Source organism: Schistocerca americana, chromosome 1, assembly GCF_021461395.2.
Source record: "Schistocerca americana isolate TAMUIC-IGC-003095 chromosome 1, iqSchAmer2.1, whole genome shotgun sequence".
In the NCBI taxonomy this organism is placed as follows: Eukaryota; Metazoa; Arthropoda; class Insecta; order Orthoptera; family Acrididae; genus Schistocerca; species Schistocerca americana.
The window spans coordinates 1,137,518,143-1,137,541,434 of NC_060119.1; the positions used below are offsets into that span (position 1 = coordinate 1,137,518,143).

Below are 23,292 nucleotides of genomic sequence, written 5' to 3' on the forward strand. Positions count from 1 at the left end.
GCTGGTTATCCTGTGGGGACCCAAATGTCACATGGGTAACTGTCCCATTGCATCACGCGACCTTCACAGCAATGCGTTAAATTTCATATTGTATTGCCTTGGTGAGAACCATGCCTTATTCTCATTCGTTAGACACACAGTGGTAGTAATTCAAGAAATAGTGCTTCCCAAGATGCTTGTACGATTGAAGGATGAACGAGCAACACTGCCTTTTCACAGTAGCCTGAAAATGTAGTGTGAAGACTCTTCGATGAAAGACCACAGCCAATCATGAAGAGAGGTTGTTATATTAGGTAACTGTTCCATTTGTAGTTATGCAGATAAAAGAACCTAAATGCTAGTGCCAGAAAAGATGACTCAGGTAGACCGCAACTGACAATGGGATGGTGAAGCATCAGGTAAGGTGAAAGGCTTTTGTCTTCGAATTGGTGGAATAGCCATGCATTCCGGTCCAAGATGTTGGAGTTGGCAGTTGTGTGCATGTAACGTGTGCCTGCTTGCTTGCGCTTGGCCAAAACCTTTATGAGTGTGTCTTAATCAAGCCTGTCCGCAACCTGATGTGTCTTCTTTACAGTAAGAAGCAATTTATCTTTTCCTACATTGTTAATATTCCTACCTGGAGTTTCCATTGTTTGAAATTACAGGCATTATCTCTAACCAAGGACAATACAGCAGCCAATGGCCTTCCCTTGATCACCAAGAACAGTGACACTTGGGCTGAGTTGTCAGTGCTAACAGACAAGCAACACTGCATGAAATAATCACAGAAATCAATGTGTGACGTACAATGTACATATCCATTAGGACAGTGTGGCAACATTTGGCGTTAATGGGCTATGGCAGCAGACGACCAACTCGAGTGCCTTCGCTAACAGTACGACATCGCCTGCAGTAACACTCCTGTGGTCATGACCGTATCGGTTGGCCCCAAGGTGTCTGGCAAACTGTGGTCTAGTCAGATGAGTCCTGATTTCAGTTGTCAAGAACTGGTAAGGTTTGAGTGTGGTGTAGACCCCACGAGGCAATGGACCAAAGTTTTCAACAACACACTGTGCAAGCTGGGGTTGGTCCATAATGGTGTGGGTCCAATTCAACCTATCATTGACTGAAAATTGTTATGTTTGGTTACGTGGAGATCATTTACAGACAGTCATGGACTTCATATTCCCTAACAACGATGTGCCATGGCACTGAGCCACAACTGTTTGCGACTGATTTAGCCCCACACAGTGCCAGACAAGAATACCATAGAACATTTATGGGAGGTAATTGAGAAGGCATTTCACGCACAAAATACTGCAATGGCAATATTTTTACTATTATGGGCGGCTACAAAGGCAGTATGGTTCAGTATTTCAGCAGGGAACTTCAAATGACTTGTACCCATACCATGTTGAGTTGCTGCACTAGGCCGGGAAGGAGGAGACCTGACACGATATTAGGAGACATCCCATGACTTGTCACCTCAGGTAAATAGATAAATGTGTTTAATGAAAATACTTTCACAGTGGAAGTCAATTGTATTGAGAAAAATTACTTTCATTGTTATTTGGCACTCAACAAGAAAACCACATACAAAGGATAAAGCAAAAGGCATTTGGATGATGCTTTTCTTTTCTTTCAGTTCTCATACGTTATCAACAGTTTTTCACAACAGTTCCGGTAGAAACTGGGCAACATGTTCAGGTCAGTTGGAGACCAAGTAACCTCCTAGTGAACACTCTTACACATCCCAGAGCCAAATGTCACATGGATTCAGAGCAGTTTACCTTGCAGGCCATGCATTTGGAAAACTTCTGGAGATAACACATGCATGGCAGGTTGCATTACGCATATCTTTCACTGGGTGAGTGACATGAGGTATTACCATATCTTGCATGAAAATTGAACAGTACTTTTCACACAGCTGCTCTCTTTCAAAGTAGGAATCAGATGCTGCACAAAGAGATCTTGATATCGTGCAGATGACATGGTACACCTGATAAGATTCCCTGGGTGTATTCCTTTCACATGACAACAGACTGAGAACAGGACAATGGAAACTCCAGGTTGGAATATCAAAAATTTAAGAAAAAGGATAGATTGCTGCAGCTTTGGCTGAAAGCTATAATGTGTAACAGTCTTTTCATTGTGCCTGTCTGCAGCTCAACGGGCAATCTTTACAGCATGTAGCAACCTATTCTTTGCTTAACACTGTTGGATTGAGACAAAAGGTGCTTATGAATCCACACCAAACTGTCACATATGGTGGGTGTATGGCTCTTTGTACAGAACACACGATTTAACAGTACCCTGTATTTGGCAATTTGTGTATTCACTGCACCCTGTAGTGTCAAATGTGCCTGGTCACTCTAAAGAATACTGCTTGTCTGTAAGTCATAACTTTGATCCGTGCCAGAAACTGGAGAGGAAGTTCAGAACATTGCTGAAGATGTTGAGGTTTCAGTTGCTGCACCACCTGAATCTTTTATGGGTACCAGTGTAAAACAGAATACAAAAAGTTCTGTACTGCTGACCATGGGATGGATAATTCTTGCGATACTACACGAGCACTATAACTACCTGGAGCATATGTTGCTTGGTACATCGGACCACTCCTCAGACCTTTCAGTCTGTAATGCTGTCTCAACGCAGCACAGAAATTGCTACTGTTTACATCGAACAGTTTCACTAGCAGTGTAACGGCTCTTCTCGATAGCCATACCATACACTCATGTTATAGCTTGTCAAATGACAGTGTGGATGCCATACTGCAATACAAATAGCGTACAGAACCAGATTTACACCTGATGGTCAAAACTTTAATTTTTTTCCAGTGTAAATTGTTTCCGCATTAACTTATTAACGTATGTAACAAGTTTCACTGCAATACGATAGTTACAGCCTACACTGGACCTCTGCAAGTAGTTGCATTTTAGTTATAACCACCCAGTACCAAATATTCATGGTAGTACGCCACATATTTTGAAGAAGGAAGCTCTTCCAATCAAGACATTCTGTACGAATGATTCCGTTTGCTCTGCAAATGCATCTTCAGTCCCACAACACATTAATAACATTGTTAATGTGTTTTGGGATGGAAGAAGCAAAATAAATATAGCAATGAACATACCCAATGCACAAAAACAGCCAAGATAAAATTAATGAAATGGATAGCCACATATAATGTATATCTACCATTCACAATTGACTAATGACAATATTGTGAGGATAGATTGCTACTCATCACATAGGAATCTGAGTCACTGAAAGGCACAACAAAAAGACTGCTACATATTTAAGCTTCAATCAGCCGAAACACCTTCTTCTGAAGTTGTAAATACTGGCCACCGAGGCCAGAGACACTAAGAGAGGGGGAGGGGGGAGGGGAGGGAGGGAGGGGGGGGGGGAGAGGGGGGGAGAGAGAGAGAGAGAGAGAGAGAGAGAGAGATAGAGAGAGAGAGAGAGAGATATTGGCCAGTCTTTTCCATAATGTTATTGCTATTCCATCGTTCATTTTCCATTGATTCACAATTGACTGTATTTCAGTACAAGTAACAGACACCAAAAATGAAATTACAGCCTTGGTAGCAACAGACACAAAAAATAATATACGAGGGCAGTTCAATAAGTAATGCAACACATTTTTTTTCTGAAACAGGGGTTGTTTTATTCAGCATTGAAATACACCAGGTTATTCCCCAATCTTTTAGCTACACAAAACTATTTTTCAACGTAATCTCCATTCAATGCTACGGCCTTACGCCACCTTGAAATGAGGGCCTGGATGCCTGCACGGTACCATTCCACCGGTCGATGTCGGAGCCAACGTCGTACTGCATCAATAACTTCTTCATCATCCGTGTAGTGCCTCCCACGGATTGCGTCCTTCATTGGGCCAAACATGTGGAAATCCGACGGTGCGAGATTGGGGCTGTAGGGTGCATGAGGAAGAACAGTCCACTGAAGTTTTGTGAGCTCCTCTCGGGTGTGAAGACTTGTGAGGTCTTGCGTTGTCATGAAGAAGGAGAAGTTCGTTCAGATTTTTGTGCCTACGAACACGCTGAAGTCGTTTCTTCAATTTCTGAAGAGTAGCACAATACACTTCAGAGTTGATCGTTTGACCATGGGGAAGGACATCGAACAGAATAACCCCTTCAGCATCCCAGAAGACTGTAACCATGACTTTACCGGCTGAGGGTATGGCTTTAAACTTTTTCTTGGTAGGGGAGTGGGTGTGGCGCCACTTCATTGATTGCCGTTTTGTTTCAGGTTCGAAGTGATGAATCCATGTTTCATCGCCTGTAACAATCTTTGACAAGAAATTGTCACCCTCGGCCACATGACGAGCAAGCAATTCCGCACAGATGGTTCTCCTTTGCTCTTTATGGTGTTCGGTTAGACAACGAGGGACCCAGCGGGAACAAACCTTTGAATATCCCAACTGGTGAACAATTGTGACAGCACTACCAACAGAGATGTCAAGTTGAGCACTGAGTTGTTTGATGGTGATCCGTCGATCATCTCTAACGAGTGTGTTCGCATGCTCCGCCATTGCAGGAGATCAGACAGTCTTGCTTGACCTTGCGGCGATGATGACACACGCTTTGCCCAACGACTCACCGTGCTTTTGTCCACTGCCAGATCACCGTAGACATTCTGCAAGCGCTTATGAATATCTGAGATGCCCTGGTTTTCCGCCAAAAGAAACTATCACTGCCCGTTGTTTGCAACGCACATCCGTTACAGACGCTATTTTAACAGCTCCATACAGTGCTGCCACCTGTCGGAAGTCAATGAAACTATACGAGACGAAGCGGGAATGTTTGAAAATATTCCAAGAAATTTCCAGTTTTTTCAACCAAAATTGGCCGAGAAAAAAAATGTGTTGCATTACTTATTGAACTGCCCTCGTATTTTGTATTTCATTAAATTGAAAGGCCCCCTACAGATTTATTAATGTTTAGATACATAGCCTAAAATGAAACTGACCAAAGAAAAGGAAACTACACTCCTGTCACGTATCGACTCTGGGTCACTCATAACCAATGTAACTAGATGAATGGCTCCACACTGAGCAGAACCCCACCGTGTGGGGAAATTCACAATGGCCTGTGGCAGACTCCCAACACGCTGAAGGCTGAGCCTGGCTCAGCAGACAATTTTGTATCACCTGGAAATCCAACTGGGCTAGCTGACAAGTCATGCCTGTTCACCTGAGTTTCCCTACACAAGGCACAGTTTCATTCGACACTGAGCCATTTGGTACACTGCACTGTTTATATGGGAAGTCCAGCAACCAGCTTTCTTCAAAATCAAATCTCAAAAAACCAAGGTCGAAAGATGAGTGGAACAAATGATACATTTATTGTGAAAGCTGTACGAATTTTATACAGAAGTTTCGTTGCTAACAAATGGTGCTGTACACTGTGAAGCTCCTACAGTAGAGGCGTGCATAATTTGACTCATCTTATGCAAGTAGTCTGCAATCTCATCACAGTCTTATCAAAATGTCCACCACTTGCAGTACAGAGGTGACACAAATTAACAATAAGATTTGCCATCACATCTTTTAGTGTCTCATGGAAATGGATTCAAAGCCACAAAGATTATCAATTCAAGCTTGTCCAGTGGGGTGGCGTGGTTCTCAGATGATGCCTTTCGAAGTGCCTCACAAGCAGTAGTCAAGAGTCAGATTGGCCAAGTATGGAGGCCAATCTAACCCTGCACCAGTAAATTTGCAATAATCCAATCATGACTAAACCTGAAGTATTCATCAATAGAGCTAAACACCTGTCTTGTGCCATGTGGTTGGCAACATCTAGCATGCACAACTCAGTGCCCAGTTGGTCCTCCAATGCCACATGTGTCGAGACAAACTGTTCCAAAATTACAACATGTTGTTCACTAGTAATCATTTTTATGCATGAAAAGAGTGCCAATTGTACCTCTGCTTCATATCAGAGAATCACCCGTTTTGTTTAAGTAATGACACCATTCATGTGGAAATGTGTATCGTCTGAACCACCATATGCAGCTAATATCTGCTGCTTCATATCAGTCATTGTGTGAATGTTTCGAACTATCGGTCCTCAATCACACAGCTCATGGAGGTATAGCCTGGTGGCTTTGGATTTTGAATGGAAACGTGTTTAGGCTGTCTATTTTTTTCATGCTGGAACACTTCCACTCAGTCTCTCCTGCAATTCTCCAGACTAATTTCCTTTGAGTTTGCTAAATAATTCTGGACACTGTACCAATATTTTCAGGAGTGACTACAGTTTCCCTGGGGCTAACATTCCCCGCCAGGTCATCAGCCACACTGCCTGTCTCTTGGAATTTGGTGAAGAGGTTGTGAGTGGTTTTCACACTGGGTCTTTTTGTAACATTAAACATAGTTTGAAAACTGCACCTTGCTGGTGTAGGACTGTGTTCTAGCCACAGTACTCCATTACAAGAAAGACACGTTCTATGGAGTACTTAATTTCAATCTCTTCTTCCAGTATGCTAACATTCTTTCAAGTTTCTATAGTGGAACTCATTGTTCTGAGCTGCAGCAGACATTAAATGCATTATATATTGCTATTATCTGTTAGCTTTCTGAACTATTTCAAAACTTCTGTATAAAATTCTTACAGCTTTCAAAATAAACATCTCATTTGTTCCACTGATTTATCAGTCTTAGTTTTTGAGATATTTAATTTTGAGATCAGGTACTACTATGCTGGACAGGCCATTTGAGGTGGCCTTTACAAATAAATGTACAAGAAATCCAATTTAAAGTTTTCTGAATGTTGCCTCCAGAACTGATCAATACTCATTCTGAAAGCTTAAAAATCTTCAAGTATTCAAACATACTCTGGAGAACTTCAACAGTATTTTTTTGTACATAAAATGGTATATACTAATAGTGCACATAGTAATGCCCAGTCCCACCACAAGCATGGGCATTCCAACAAGAAAAAATATTATAGTTTCAGTTCAGTTCTGCGAATATGACTTTAGCCCACCAGCTCCTGCCAAAAATTGAACAGCAGGAGGAAGTATCAGGTGACATCCTGCACCAAATAAAGTGAGAATTTCTTATACCAAAAAGGTTGTCTCTATTTTCTGATATGCAAAACAGACTTCATTATGAATTTCTTACAAAGGGCAACACAAGTGTTGTAAACTACATGTGTCTACTGGGACAACTGGACAAAAAGAGAAACACAGATTGGGCAGCAGAAGAGAAGCAGACAATCACCACCTGTTCACAAGGGTGGTTTTTGGAAATGGGAAAACAGGAAACTTTTTTAGTCTTTGGGGAACCCACTCTTTTACAGTTTTGGCACCTTCCAACTCCCACTTACTCCCAAATCTGGGATAATTTGTAAAAGGATGTGTGTTCATTCTAATGGTATGCTGTAATAGCTGCGTATAGTTATTTTGGAGTCCTTCCAGACTCTACATCTATATTTTAAGCCACCTTGTAGCATGTTGCAGAGGATCATACAGGTAAGTTTTACCCTTTCCCTGTTCCTTTCAGGAAGCGTGTGTGATGGCACGACTGTTGGTAAACCTCCATACGAGCTCCAACTATCTCAGACTCTCTCCTGTAGCAGTTTTGCGAGGTACGTGGGAAGAAGTAGTATGTTGTCCTACACTTCCTGAAATGATTGGCCTCGAATGTGCTGCTCTCTTCGAGAGATCTTCTCCATCTCTCCTGTTAATCTGAATCTAAAGGTCCTGTACTGATGACCAATACTCAACACTCAGTTGCTCAAGTGTTTGTAAGCCACTCCTTTTGTGAATGGCTTACATTTCTCCAAGACCCTCCAAAAACATCTCAGGCTGGCACATGTGATTATTCGACTTCAGGTCGCACGGAATGGTTAGACCCGAGTGTTTTACTATAAACACTGTTTACAGCCATGTGTTGCATTTATTTCTATTCAGGTTCAACCTAGAGTCCTTGCACAAATGATGAATCCTCTGGATACCTTCCAGCATTTTGTTTATCTACTGGTGTTTCAAGTTTCCCACATTGCCAGTGTCCGCACATTTCACATTTGCCGTGTGGCTGATTGTCTGTTGGAAGCACACGTATATGCCATCTGGCAGGAATGGCCAGCTTCTGGGGCCAGAATACCAGAGCTGCGGAGGGAGGAAGAGAAAGTAATTGCCCGTCAATTGGGTCTGGGAGCATATAGTGTCAAAAATTAACACTATCGGAAAGGAGCAAAGGAACTTTGTGGAAAATTGTAACCGATGCCACAGGACAGCTTGTGGAGCTTTGATGGCACACTGTATAGACACCAGAACATGCACAATGGGTGACTGCTGCTGTTTAAACAGATGTTGGCGAAGTGGAGTGTTTGGTGCAGTGACAAACAAGGTACTGTATTGCGTCTAAACTTTAATTTGGGGAGGACTGTAAATTCACCTAGACTTTTGATAAGGAAGCTGGCTTCAGCTGTATCTACTCTTATGTTGTGATAGTCAAATGTTGGAATATGTTATTGCGCAACTTCTGCCTGTAAGTATTACATCACCCCTCTACGACTGCAGAATACAAGTGTGGTGAAAGCACGGCAGTGATTCCATGTTAAATTTGTCTGTGTTTTGGTAGCCTGCATGTGTTATTAGATGGAGGTCTCCAGTTGCTGACATGTGACGTATTTGTTTGCTAGCTCCGGTTTGACTGTTTGTAACCAAACTGATTCATCACATGAGGAGAAGCCCTCAGATCAAAAGGAAAAGTAACTTGCCGATGCATTAATTTGTGAATTATGTTTTGGAGGAATTTAGCGAAGCACTGGTGTGTGAGAACTGCCCATTGCAAACATCACAGGCATTTCCTTGTGACGAGTCCCTGTTACTGTATGGTGCTTACTCATGCCTTATCTTTCAATAAAGCCTTAACTGCAAATGTAAGTTGATTTGGGGGAGGGGACCAAACAGCAAGATCATCAGTCCCATCTGATGAGGGAAGGAGGGAGGGGATCTGCTATGCCCTTTCAAAGGAACTGTCCTCGCATTTGCCTGAAGCAATTTAGGGAAATCACAGAAAACCTACATCAGGATAGCTGGATGCAGTTTTGAACCGCCGTGCTCCAGAATGCGAGTCCAGTGTGCTAAGCACCATGCCAACTCGCTCTGTAATTGAAAATGTTCCTTTAGCTATTTTGATAAATATCAAGATCCAATTTAATGAGCTGGGTTTTGGATAAGAGATAGGATTGAAGAAAATTTCCCACTTTGATAAGAGAAAGCCCTAGATCTGATTAGACTTTCTTCCTGAGCTAGTACTATCATTTTACTAATAGTTTGTTTTAACTTCATCTTGTTCTTTTAAAAAGAACTGAGGAATTTTCAGGGAAAACTTATTTTTCCAAACAACAACATTATCTGCTTCAAAGTAGTTCCCTTAGGCAACTATACACTGGCTGAGTCTTTCTTACTAGTCTTGGTAGCAGAGCTGTAAAGCTATGAATGGTAGGGCCTGTAACACGTCAGTCACGTTCTTTTAAATGTCCGAGAGTCCGGGAATTACATCCTTTTAAGACTTTTTCAACATCAGAAAAAGAAAGACCACAAGGGCACAGATCAGGTGAATAGGGGGCTTTGGAACAACAGGATTGCCTCTGGAGGTCAAAAATTCCATGATCGAAATGGCAGTGTGACATGGGACAGTGTCATGATGCAGCATCGACTTGTCTGCAATGACCGATCTCATTTAATTCACCCTTTTCCTGTGCTTTTTCAATGACATCTCTGTGAAACACTTGGTTTTAAGCTTATCCTGGAAGAAAAAAATTCTTTATGCATGATATTCCTACTGTCAAAAAGATCAGGTCAGCATTGTTTCGATCGTTGACTTGCTCATTTGAGCTTCTTTTGGTTGGGGAGATGTCTGTGTGCCACTCCTCACTTCGCTGCTTTGTCTCAGGATCGTACTCAAGAACCCAGGATTCAACACCTGTGATCACATGACTGAATCACTCGTGTAAGTTTAGTAGGTCACCCATCAGCCTTATTGTCAAATGTCAGTCTGATCTCACAAGAGCATGCACACATTGGACATTTTTTGAAGTTGAACATTTCTCTGAAGGAGGTTCATCTTCAAGGAGTTCGGCCCTTCCAAAAATGATTTTTGCCACACAGAAACATGTGCTCTTGATAAGGAATGTTCCTCATAGGCTTGTTTCAACTTTTCAAAGGTCACACTTGCGAATTCCCCAAGTTGAACACAAAACTTGATTGCACAACGTTGCTCTAAATTCCACTGTTCCTTCTTCGTAACATGCAACAAAAACATAACTTCACTGACGGCACTCTCAAAAATCGCCTGATGGCTATACGGAGCTGAAACTGAGCATCTGGAAGGAATGACCCAGAACACATGGTATACAGAAGTAAAACACAGCATTGAGAGATTGCTTGCAGTGTTGTCAGTCTCATTACTTTTCTCACACACCTTTTACACTTCATCATCATCATCATCAAATTCGTGATCTATCAAAGAACTTAAGTACATAGGAAAAATAAATCTTTAAGCTAGGTCCTTTTTATTATATTGCTCTTGGAAGATGAATAAATCGCACATTTGGAATTTGTGAACAATTTAATGAGAGAAAGTTGCTGTGCCTGAGAAAGTGCACTCCATCTGAACGGTAATGGTACCTTGTTATATGAAGTGCACCTTCACACTTTGTGCTGGTTGTATGTGACATTCTAGCACCAGATGGGTGAGGTGCACGGCATGTGTCATCGTGGCCTTTGCACTAGCTACACTGGTGGGTGTACCTAGTTTATAGTTAAGTTTTATTTTAGCAGTCTGCATGTTGTGGCTCATGTCAGCACCAATGACACCTGTCACATGGGTTCTGAGGCGATCCTCTGTTCTTACAGGTAGCTGGCAGAGGTGGTGGTGGTTGTGGTGGTGGTGGTGGTGACTGCTGGCCTCGTGCATGGGGTGGAAGCAGAGTTTGCAATTAGCATCATCGTTCCCAGAGTTGATCGGCGTCCTTTGGTTTGGAGCCAAGTGGAAGGTCTCAATCACAGGCTTCGTCGACTGATTATCTTCACTGCAGGTTTCTAAACCTGCCTTATTGTGTAGAGATTTGTAGGATACCCCTTGATAAGTCAGGGGTGCACTACACAAAGGAAGCAGCTACTCGGGTAGCAGAGTACTTGTGGAGTACACATGAGGGTTTTTTAGGCTAGGCAGTAGTTTGAAGTGCTCTGATACGCAGCAAGAAAAATCAAATGGCATTCAGAATGGACACACCTCGACTGTCAATTTTATCAGTAAACTGTCGAAGTATTTGTAATAAGATTGCCAAATTTACTGCCCTCCATGAAAGTTCTCGCACTCAATTTATTCTTGGGACCGAGAACTGGCTGAAACCTGAAGTGGAAAGCTCAGAGATATTTAGCGAGTCACGGAACGAGTTAGACACCATAGAAAGGGGAGTGTTAACTGCAGTTGACAAAAACTGTGTCTTGTGAGGATGAAGTTGAGTTTGACAGAAGTTATCTTGTCACTTATAATAGGTGGAGGTTAAACCAAGTTAACTGCTGGATGTTTGTACCAGCCACCTGATTCTGCTATAACAGTTCTAGTCGTTCAAAGAAAGTCCAGGGTCAATAGTGCGTAAATACCCAGATCATGCAACATTAGTTGGATGCGGCTTTAACCTACTGAGTGCAGATTGGGATGTCTATGGATTGTGTGTGTGTGTGTGTGTGTGTGTGTGTGTGTGTGTGTGGGGGGGGGGGGGGGTGTTCAGTGATGCGCAATACTTTCTATGTGTTTTATGATAGCTGTCTTGAGTAGCTAGCTTGGCAGCCCACATCCACATGCAACAGAATACACCAGACCTTACATACGAAAACAGGGATTAGTGATCACGATGTCATTACAGTAACGATCATTACAAAAGTTAATGAATCAGTTGAGAAGGCTAGGAGAGTGTTTCTGCTAATAGAGCATATAAGCAGTTATTAACATCTCACTTTGACAGTGAATAGTAATCACTTAGTACCAGTAAGATGGATACAGAGGAATTATGGGCAAAGTTTAAGCAGGTTGTAAATTGTGGTCTGCAGAGTTACATACCTAGTAAGTGAATAGAGTATGGAAAAGAATCACTATGGTTTAATAACTAAATCTCTAAGATGCTAAGGAGAAAGAGACTGATGCACTCTTGGTTCAAAACAGAACACACAAATGATGACAATCTAAGGTTAGTAGAGATTCGTGCGTCTGAAAAGATCTATGCACGAAGCAAACAATTACCCCCAATCACACGTTAGCAGAAGACCTGGCAGATAACCTCAGAAAATTCTGGTCATATGTAAAATCACTAAACGGGTCAAATGCTTCCATGCAGTCCCTTGTTGACCAGCCTGGTGTGGCAGTTGAAAACAGCAGAACAAATGCTTAAGTTTTAAATTTCATGTTCAAAAAATTGTTCACACAGGACAATTGTACAAACATAGTGTCTGACCACTGAACAGACTCCCGTGTGGACGACACAATAATAAGCATACCTGGTACAGAGAAACAACTGAAAGATTTAAAAGCAAACATATTACAAGGTTCAGGTGGGACCCCAGTTCAATTTTACAAGTACTACTGTATGGCACTAGCCCCTTATCTAGCTTGCATTTACTGTGAATCTCTTGCCCAGCACAAAGTCTTAAGTGACTGGAAAAAAGTGCAGATGACCCCAGTATATAAGGCAGGTAAAAGAAGGGATCTGCAAGATTAAGACCAATATCCCAAACTGTTGTTGGAATATAATGAACTTGACAGACTAAGAAGCTTGTGTGCACGAATCAGCAGGGTTTTAGAAAGTATAGCTCATGGGGAAGTTCAGCTTGCCCTTTTCTCACATGGTATACTCAGAACAACTATGGATGAAGGGAAACAGGCACATTCCGTACCTCTAGATTTCTGGGAAGCGTTTGACGTAAGCCCCAATTGAATGCTGTTAACGAATGTACGAGCATATGTAATAAGTTCACAGTTATGTGAGTGGTTGGAAGACTTCTTAAATAACAGCACCCAGTATGTTGTCCTTGATGGCGAGTGTTCAGAGACAAGGCTATTGTAAAAAGTGTCCCATGGAAGTGTGATAGGACTGCTGTTCTCTATATACACTAATGATTTGGGGGACAGGGTGCGCAGCAATCTGCAGTTGTTTACTGATGATGGCTTGGTGTATGATAAGGAGTGTTGAAGCTGTGTGACAGTAGGAAGACACAAGATGACTTAGAAAAACTTCGCAGTTGCTGTAATAAATGGCTGCTAGTCCTAAATGTAGAAAAATGCAAGTTAATGCTGATGGGCAGGAAGATCAAACCTGTAAAGTTTGGTTTCAGTATTACTAGGGTCCTGCTTGACAGTCATATCATTTAAATATCTGGGTGTAACATTACTAAGTGATATGGGATGGAATAAGCATGTGAGAGCTGTGGTAGGGAAGGCAAATGGTCGACTTATGTTTATTAGGAGAATTTTAGGGAGGGTGGTTCACCTGTAAAGGAGACTGCATATATGACACTGGTGTGACCTATTCTAGAGTACTGCTGGAGTATTTGGGATCCATACCAGGTCAGATTGAAAGGTAACATCGAAGCAATTCAGAGGCAGGGTACTAAATTTGTTACCGGCAGGTTTTAACAGCATGTGTTACGGAGATGCTTTGAGAATTCAAATGGGAATCCCTGGAGGGAAAATGACATTCTTTACAAGAAATACAATTGAGAAAATTTAGAGAACCAGCATTTGAAGCTGACTGCCGAGTGATTGTACTGCCGCCAAAATGCATTGCACGTAAGGACCATGAAGGTAAGATCCAACAAATTGGGGTTCATATGGAGCCAAGCAGATAATTGTTTTCCCATCACTATTTGCGAGTGGAAAAGGAAAGGAAATGACTAGTAGTGATACAGGAGGGTACCATCATATGGTGGCTTGTGGACATCTGTGTAGATGCAGATTAATTTGTCACTTTCCACTTTCCTTATTCCTATAGGCAACAATGATCTATGCACGAAGCAAACAATTACCCCCAATCACACGTTAGCAGAAGACCTGGCAGATAACCTCGGAAAATTCTGGTCATATGTAAAATCACTAAACGGGTCAAAGGCTTCCATGCAGTCCCTTGTTGACCAGCCTGGTGTCTACCTATTTCACGAACTTTAGTTTATACTTTACTATAGTAATTTACATATAGTCTGACAGGACAGTGGGTCAGGGCAACAGAGACTTACTGGTGGCTGAGTACATGTCTAGAAACAATATATTACAAAAAGAGAATCTGTGAACATTTTTATGTTACAAGTACGTTAACTCCATAAATAAGGTGTTTCTATCACAGTTAATAATACAGGGTGATTCAGAAAGAATACCACAACTTTAGGAATTTAAAACTCTGCAACAACAAAAGGCAGGGCTAAGCACTATCTGTCAGCGAATTAAGGGAGCTATAAAGTTTCATTTAGTTGTACATTTGTTCGTTTGAGGCGCTGTTGACTAGGCGTCAGCGTCAGTTGATGCTAAGATGGCGGCCGCTCAACAGAAAGCTTTTTGTGTTATTGAGTTCAGCGTGCATTTCGAACGAAGTATGGTGTTAAACCTCCTGATAGGTGGTGTATTAAACGTTGGTATAAACAGTTTACAGAGAATGGGTGTTTGTGCAAAGGGAAAAGTTCTGGACGGCCGAGGACGAGTGATGAAAATGTAGTACGCATCCAGCAAGCATTTGTTCGCAGCCCAGGAAAATGTTAAGGATATGGTGTTTCGGCCACCTCTCCCAGCCACCACTGATGATTTGAAACGAGAAATAACAGCAGCTATCCAAACTGTTACGCCTGATATGCTACAGAGAGTGTGGAACGAGTTGGAGTATCGGGTTGATATTGCTCGAGTGTCTGGAGGGGGCCATATTGAACATCTCTGAACTTGTTTTTGAGTGAAAAAAAAAACCTTTTCAAATACTCTTTGTAATGATGTATAACAGAAGGTTATATTGTGTTTCTTTCATTAAATACACATTTTTAAAGTTGTGGTATTCTTTTTGAATCACCCTGTATTTTGACCAGCCCGACATTATCTTCCATGTGTAGAATGCGGTAGTTTTAGTTCTAAATGAAACAATGGAAACTCCAAGTTGGAATTTCAACAATATAAGGAAATATGAGTTGTTTAGGAATAAAGGAGACAACTCTCTGAAAGGCAGAAGTGCTGCATCACCACCAGGTGCACAAACAAAAGGTACAGCACTTTGCTACCTTTCAGAATGCATCTCTGTACCTTTTCGTTCATGTACCTGTTGGCTCAGTGGTTCTGCCTTTTGGTGAGTTGTGTCCTTCATTTCTAAATAATTCTTAACCCTGAACCAGAACTTTCCATACGTTAATGTAAGGAGGGAGATAGACTGCTACACATTGTGAAGATGACAATGAGTTGCAGACAGGCACAATGAGACTGTTACACATTTATCTTTCAGCCACAGCCTTCTTCAGAAAAGCAACACACACACACACACACACACACACACACACACACACACACACAGTACAGTTATTTCCAGCAGCTCGGACTGGAATGCAATTGTCATGTTTAATGGAAGCAGTAATGTGAAGGGGTCAGGATGGGGAAGAGGGAAAGGTAGCTGGGTACAGGTGGGGAAAAGAAGAAGAGCACTTTGTGACAGTATGTGCAGGGACTAGGAGGAGACATGCCAACTCTGACACCAGGTGTGGCATCAGGAGGCTATGGGGCAGGGACGTAGGGTCGGGGAACGGAAAAGGAGATGAGCTTTTGCGGCCTGCCCTCTGCCAAAACAACCACCAGTCTTTCCCCTCCCCTGCTCCACTCTTTTTTTGCTCGCCACTCCCCCTCCCCCACTCCCTCTCTCCCAGATCCACAGCTTCCTGACACTGCTCCTGTTGGTAGTCTAGTGCCTGCACACACTTGCAGATAGTGCACCTCTCTCCTTCCATCCGTACCCTTCTATACCTCCCCCAACCTCTCCAGACTGCTGCTTCCATTCAACATGACAGCTGTATTCCAGTATGAGCTGCTAGAGTTACTTTATGTGCACACAAGGTGAGGTGTGCTTGCTGAAGTCTTTGGTCTTAAGCTAAATGTGTAACAGTCTATTCATTGTGCCTGTCTGTAACTCAACATGTAATCTTCACAGTGAGTAACAATCGATCCTTTTCCTTACGGTGTTGATACTTTTACTTCCATGTAACATTCTTACCAATAGGTTCAGGTTCTGATCCCGCACTTGGTGCTGGGCTTTTCGATACTACTTCCTCAGCATCTTCCGTTTCAATTCTGAAAGAACTGTCTGCTATCGTAACATTAACACTGAAAAACAGGAAAAATAAATAGCATTAAAATATGTACAACAGAAATTCTACTATGGTTGACAAAAACCATTCTTCCAGGACCATTTATCATATAATTTTTTTACATGTAACAAACTTATGTACTTTCTACATGTAATAATATACAATAATAGTGTAAGGGAGGCAGATGCAAAAAATCTGCAGGAGCAGGTGGAAATACTGTTGTGAGAAATGTACAGATCAGTGGGCTGTAGATGTCCAAATATTAAAATATAGCAAGTTATAACCTGCTGTGGATTATCTGACTGCCAACGTACAAAATTTTTTTTGAACTTTACATTTCAGTGTCAATGGTACTGCTGCCAAGGTTTGGCACATGCCGTACAGTGGTTACTGTTGCTGGCTAGTGTATTGTTTCAAACCCAACTAGCACCAATTATTTGTTATTCAGAATTTATTTTCTTATGTTTGTATATTCTGGAATGTTGAATGTTTGTATAAATACCAGCATTCCAGGACATTCAATGTTTGTATAAACAGCTGCACACTGTACATGCAACTGCTTTAAAAATGTCTAACAAGAAACAGTCATTAACTTCAGTACAAGCTACGATTTCATTCCATTACTGCAGGGTCTGTTGATAAAAATTCAGACTACAAACTTCATCAAGATTATACATTGTAAAACATTTGAGAACTTTCCAGAAATGCTTCAAAAACAATCCAAATACACAATGGCTTGTTTGAATTTTCACAGGGTGTATACGCGGACAAGGAGAAAAAATTCCCGGATTTTTCCTGGATCCCCCGTTTAAAAATACATTTTCTCCCAGGTGAAAAGACGCTTTTGCCATATTATGTGACAGTATACTTTCCCTCGGAACTGTAGAACTTGTCCTTTTATAGGATATTGCTTTATACAGCAGCGCAGAATATCCCGGAACTTTAGAAAATGATACTCAGGGGAAAGAAACACGTTTTGGAAAGATCTTTGATGTGCAGCAACACGTACGCTGCATATTCTCGTATTACAAAAGTTTAAATTCAAATTCAACCAACAGGAAAAGTTAATGGTTTAAATAATACACATAGTGTTGCTACAAGAAAAGCAAAGCTTTCGCATATAATATTTGTCTCTAAGATTAATAAGCTACAAGAGAAGCTAAGCTTTCACTTATAATGTTGATCTGTTTAGCGCATTTTACACTTTAAGATACATCACACGAATGCGCTAGCAAAACTTTAAATACAGACATGAATCTCTGATCTTCTGGGCTCGAAATTCTTCTAAATGGCTTGTCATCAAAGAACTGATTTTGAAAAGAGACCAAACACTAAGAAATCCATTGTACATTCTTGCACATAGTTCATCTTGCTTAGAAAATAACGCTTTCTGAACAACAATTCGCAATATTTTCCCGTGAACTGTTAGAAATGATTCATTTCAGCAGTTGTCAGATAAGAGGTGTCAACCGTGCTTGCACAGCTACGGTGATGTAGGAGGCCCGTATGTTCATATGTGTAAAACATTAGAAGATCTTGCATTATGTTATAAACAAAACAAGACATCAGAGGATACTCTAAGAGCATCTGAATTTCGTGAACCATACTAAAATGCATAGTTCGCCTTACAGTGCACATTCGTATGTCCAGATTCTCAATGATGTAGGGCTCGACCGGATATGATGCTTTCTGTGTCGTTTTCAGAGGTAAATTTTGTTGGAGTACCAGTACTGTAATATCTCATGTTTGGTTCTTTATTATGGCATAGTGCCATACGTGCTAGAAGATGAAAACATGCACCTGAAATGAAACGCAGTGAACAGTTGAAACTAGCCAATAGTGTGGAATAAATTGATAGCCTAAGCAGGAAAGCTTAATAAAAGCCAAATTTATTTATCGAACTGACAAAAAAGCTTCATTGTCCTGCAAGGCGATTAATGCTTGACTGCCAGCAAGGAGGAAATAAAATAAAATCTGAAACTAGTAACATAGTTTACCCTTCCGTAATTATGTGAATGTATTTTAATTCACTTGATAGCTCCCAGCCACAGAAATCCATCTTTTTTTCATTTGACATGAGAGCAGTAAACAAAGAGGGAACAGAAAAATCACTAAATGTATAAACGGGCCACGTGGAGACAACACCCGCCCCCCCCCCCCCGGGGGGGGGATCCATCTTTTCACGTCTTTCTGAAGAGCCTGATACAAAAAAGGTATATCTTCGAGGAAATGTAAGACACGTTATTTGGTCTTAAGTGTGCAGTGAGGTGCCACGCATCTTCAAACGACATTGTTATACCACACGTCACTGTATTTCGCTCTGTGGAACTCAAACGTGTATATTTCGTAATGGACAGTGGAAATTAAAATGTCCTGTAGCGCCTCTCCTGCTATCATAAAATTAAATATAGGACACCTAAAACCAGTAAAGACAAGAGACAGGCAGGACAGTACACATTTCTTCAATCCTTAGGTCCTAGCGATTTTTCTCTCTAATCTTGCTACAGCTTTACATGGCGTGCTTTCCTTTCAGCGAAAGGACTATTACCTTAGCAAAGTTCGTCAAACGTTTCGCTACATGAAAAATAGAGATGTTGTTGTGTAGGTCTTTCTAATATTTCAGCACTTTTAACACACACCAAAGAAGCATGACTTTTTTTGGCAACAATGATCATTTTTATAATACGCCAGAATATAATTCACGAAGTATGAATACAAAATACGTATTTGGCCTCTTACAAGCAAAAAGCTTTACATTAGGAAATAGTTTCGCATTTCATTCTTACGCTCCAGTTTCTCGTGCACGAGACCGAAAAGCAGTAGAATTAAATTTTTGTATAAATCTGGAATCGTCATTCTTTCATAATTTGTGTGATGTCCCCGTTTCTTCTCCTTCCTCATCCTAACAAACAGTCTTGTCATCACTAATCCTGTAACTATTCCTACCATTGTCATTCTCTGGGAAACTTCGCTAACCCTGCCACAATCACTGGTTTAGTTATCCAGCAATTATTTTCCTCACTACTCCCAGAATAGAACTTAAGCGGCTGCTAGAAGGGGACTACAACTGGCCCTGTCTCATGTAGCGATCTGGCCAAAAAGTTTGTCAAAATTTCACTTTCTTGGATACACTGAGAAGATTATACGTAATCTTTCTTACCTGTTAGTCTTATTTCCACCCTGGTAGTCTGAATCTATGGATTTCGCTAGTAATTATAACAATGCTGAACATTCGCAAACCGAAACAACCACATAAACAAGCAGCAGTTGGCATTCTCCGGTTCGGCCTTATTCCGCTCAGCTCGTATACCCCCGTCCCGTTTTGTCAGCAAGAAAGTTTATTTCTAGATGTGACGAGGATTCCCCTGGTTTACACTATGCACGCATTCAAAAATCAACGTATTATTCATTCAGAAATCAACTTAGAACCAGCAGGGGTGTGTTTCAAAATCATCTGAATAATCAATAGACCGACATGCTCTGGATGCTAGCTGCTTTGTGAAGCAAGATATTTTTCTCAAGAATATGCATTCGTCCCCCCCCCCCCCCCCCCCCCGAAATTGCCGCCCGGTTCAGATACCCCGGTTTCCCCTCACTCCCCACTAGATACGGGCCTGCTGTATACGCATGAATCTCTAAGCTTGGGCGCATCAGTAAAAAATTTTTCTGGGTACCATGTGGCTGGCTGCTACTACTGCTGCTGCTTACACAGCCAACAGCCATATTTCTGTAGCCAGAAGTGGGAGAAGGTACTACTCATACGCGACTCTGAACTGCACGAGCCCGCTGGTAACTGATTAAATCAGTCTAATGTGAACAGTTGTGACATCAAGATCATTGAAGGCAATTTGTTGTTATGAAGCATTGCATAGTCTTCCGAAAGCCGTTGACACTTTTTGCTGTTGGCAGATGCTTGTACAAGCACTGTGTTATTTCGTGTGGCACATTTCCTTTGAAATTTAAGTTTTATTTTCGTTTTTTCTCTCTCGTTCATGTTTTACTGCTGCAGTATTATTCTGCAGTAGTGGGATACAGTAATATCCTTTGTTAGAGTAACAGTTCTTACCAGTCAACATTACAAAAATTTAACTGAAACTAAAATAATTCCCGAAATTCTAAAAATTCCCGGATTTTTCCCAGTTTTCTCCCGGGTGTAAAAATTCCCGGGTTTTCCCCGGATCTCCTGGGTCGTATACACCCTGTTTCAGTATGTTGTTGGATTAGAAAGTTAATTGCTATGAAGACAGGATAGCAATTACAGTAAATACAAGCTGGTAGAAAGCATGCGCACAATATGAATTCAATGAAGTGGTCTTCCATTAGGTTTTTTTTTGTACAATGTTTAATGTAGAAATGGCCTTGTTCCTCAGCTATCTCCTAAGTTCTTTATGTTATAGCAATGGAATTTGTCTCGCTTACAAGTGTCCATTGTATTAACTGAAAGTGGTGCAGTTGTCATTAAAGTTTGTATGTCAGTGATGGCTACTCTGAAGAGACACCAAACGAGAAAGCGCTGGTGGATAGACAGTAAAAAACACACTAACACACACACAAATTTCAAGCTTTCACAACCCAAGGTTGCTTCATCAGGAAAGAGGGAAGGAGAGGGAAAGACAAAAGGATGTGGGTTTTAAGGGAGAGGGTAAGAAGTCACTCCAATCCCGGGAATGGAAAGACTTACCTTGGGGAAGGACAGGTGTACGCACACACGCACACATCCATCCGCACATATACAGACACAGGCAGACATATGTTAAACATTTACATCCTTTCGTTCTTCCCTCTTTTCTGATGAAGCAATCTTGGGTTGCGGAAGCTTGAAATTTGTGTGTGTGTGTGTGTGTGTGTGTGTGTGTGTGTGTGTGTGTGTGTGTTATTGTGTCTATCTACCAGCACTTTCTCGTTTGGTAAGTGACAGCATCCGTGGAACGTTCCCCTCAAAACACACACACACACACACACACACACACACACACACACACACACACACACACACAGACAGAGAGAGAGAGAGAGAGAGAGAGAGAGAGAGAGAGATTATACCACTTAAAGACTTGAGGCTTCCAAGTAGCCATGACTGACAAACTTTAATGACAACTGTACCACTGTAAGTTAATACAATGCACACTTGTAAGCGAGACGAATTCCATTACTAGAATATCAAGAACTTAGAAGATAGCTGAGGAACAAGGCCATATCTACATGAAACACTACAAAAAAACCTAATGGAAGACCATTTCATTGAATTTATATTGCAATATTTCCCTGCATAGTGAAGATCTTTATCTCTCCTCAGAATCACAACAGACAGGACCCTCTCATCACGAGGTCTAAGTGATCTGCCTGTCCCTTTTTAACTATCCTTCCTCTTGCCCTAAAAGGAACTATTTTTTAGCTATAACAAAAATTTCATCTCCTGAAGCTAAGTACTAGACAACAATTCTTATAATGTGCAACACATAAGAAAATACGACATCTTTGAACATACCATGATATGCCTCCTGCTTCAGCTTCCCCTTTCACCAAACCTTGCCAGTATTTGTGAACATCCTCAATTACATGATGAGCAAATTCTTGATTCTTTGCTTCACCATTAAATGCAAACTGATTTTCTGGTTTTCCATCTGGTATCTTGTAAATCTTAAACCACTCTACTGTTGCTTTCAGCAGGCCAGGGAAATGTTTCTCTACATCTCCAACATCTAAGACACATTTAGAATTTATCATTATTCAGCTCATCATGATAAAAAACCTCAATTACAGAAACATAATTTGTTATAATTATAATATTTTATAATCAGTAGAAGTAGATATATGGTACAACTTTAGCAGAATGACAAATGCTTGAAAGGTAATGACAAATGATCTACATGAGGAGTCAGTCTGAAACTTCCTGGCAAATTAAAACTTTGTGCCAGGCTTGTACTCGGGACCTCTGCCTTTTGCAGGTGAGTGTTTTGCTGACTGAGCTGCCAAAGCACAGTTCACAAACCATCCTCACAGCTATACTTTCCCCCATAACTCATCTCCTACCTTCACAGTACAGCTTCTGTGAAGATTGGAATGTATGAGATGAAGTAAAGCAGAGAGAATGGGTCACGAGTTGTGCCTGGGTGGCTCAGTCAGTAGAGCAGTTCCCTGTAGAAGGCCAAGGTCCTGAGTTATATACAGTCTGTCATGCAGTTTTGATCTCCCAGAAGGACTAGTATCAACACTCATTGCCAAGAGAAAATTTCAGATATTAATCATTCACTTTGAAGTATTACTATTCTATGTACTATTACAGTCTAATATTGTCATGAACATCAAAATAATTTTTTTAATTACACAAGAAACTACAGAGCCATCACGAGAAAGCTCCTTAACATCCTGATTACACTATGATGCAGGCATGAATTAAAACCCAGGCTTTGGAGTTCATTCTCTGTTCTCTTTTTATACATGAAGCACCTTCACAACACAAAGAAAGCAGTGGACATCTGAGTTAAAGACAAGCACAGCACTGAAAACTGAAATGCAACATGTAAGGTATCAGACTGGAGGAAACGGTGACAAAATTTACTTGGAATGAGAAAATAATACTGTCAATGTTCTACAACTATACCAGTAACACAAAAATTTCATCCAAATAAAATTCAAGATTGTTATTGAGGTGAGCAAACTGAATATGAGAGTATTTGCTTGTGCCCTCTACAGCCAAAGGCACTGCATAGTAACTGCACATTAACTAGAATGTGTCTACCCTCAAGAACACAGACCAGCTAACACATTTCTCAGTGATGCTTGGCACGTACTTCATATACAATCAATGTGATAAAACATAAAATAAGGTAACTGAAAGAAGCAGAATTCTTAGAAAGCTAATGCCACTTAAGTGGGACGTCAAACCTACTGTGCATAGAACCATCGCTTTAGCACTTTTCCACAACTAATTACACTTGCCCTGTCTGGTCT

General features: G+C 41.1%; 1 protein-coding gene across 2 annotated transcripts in view; it reads right to left on the reverse strand.

The window, feature by feature from the left end:
• LOC124619227 (inorganic pyrophosphatase) overlaps positions 1 to 23,292 on the reverse strand; it is a 130,312-nt gene that overhangs the window by 2,022 nt on the left and 104,998 nt on the right. For both annotated transcript variants that reach the window (XM_047145476.1, XM_047145468.1), the window contains 2 exons: positions 21,827 to 22,040; positions 16,245 to 16,354 (listed from right to left, as the gene is read on the reverse strand). In XM_047145476.1, coding sequence (XP_047001432.1) covers positions 16,245 to 16,354; positions 21,827 to 22,040 — 324 coding nt within the window. The remainder of the gene's footprint in view (positions 1 to 16,244; positions 16,355 to 21,826; positions 22,041 to 23,292) is intronic.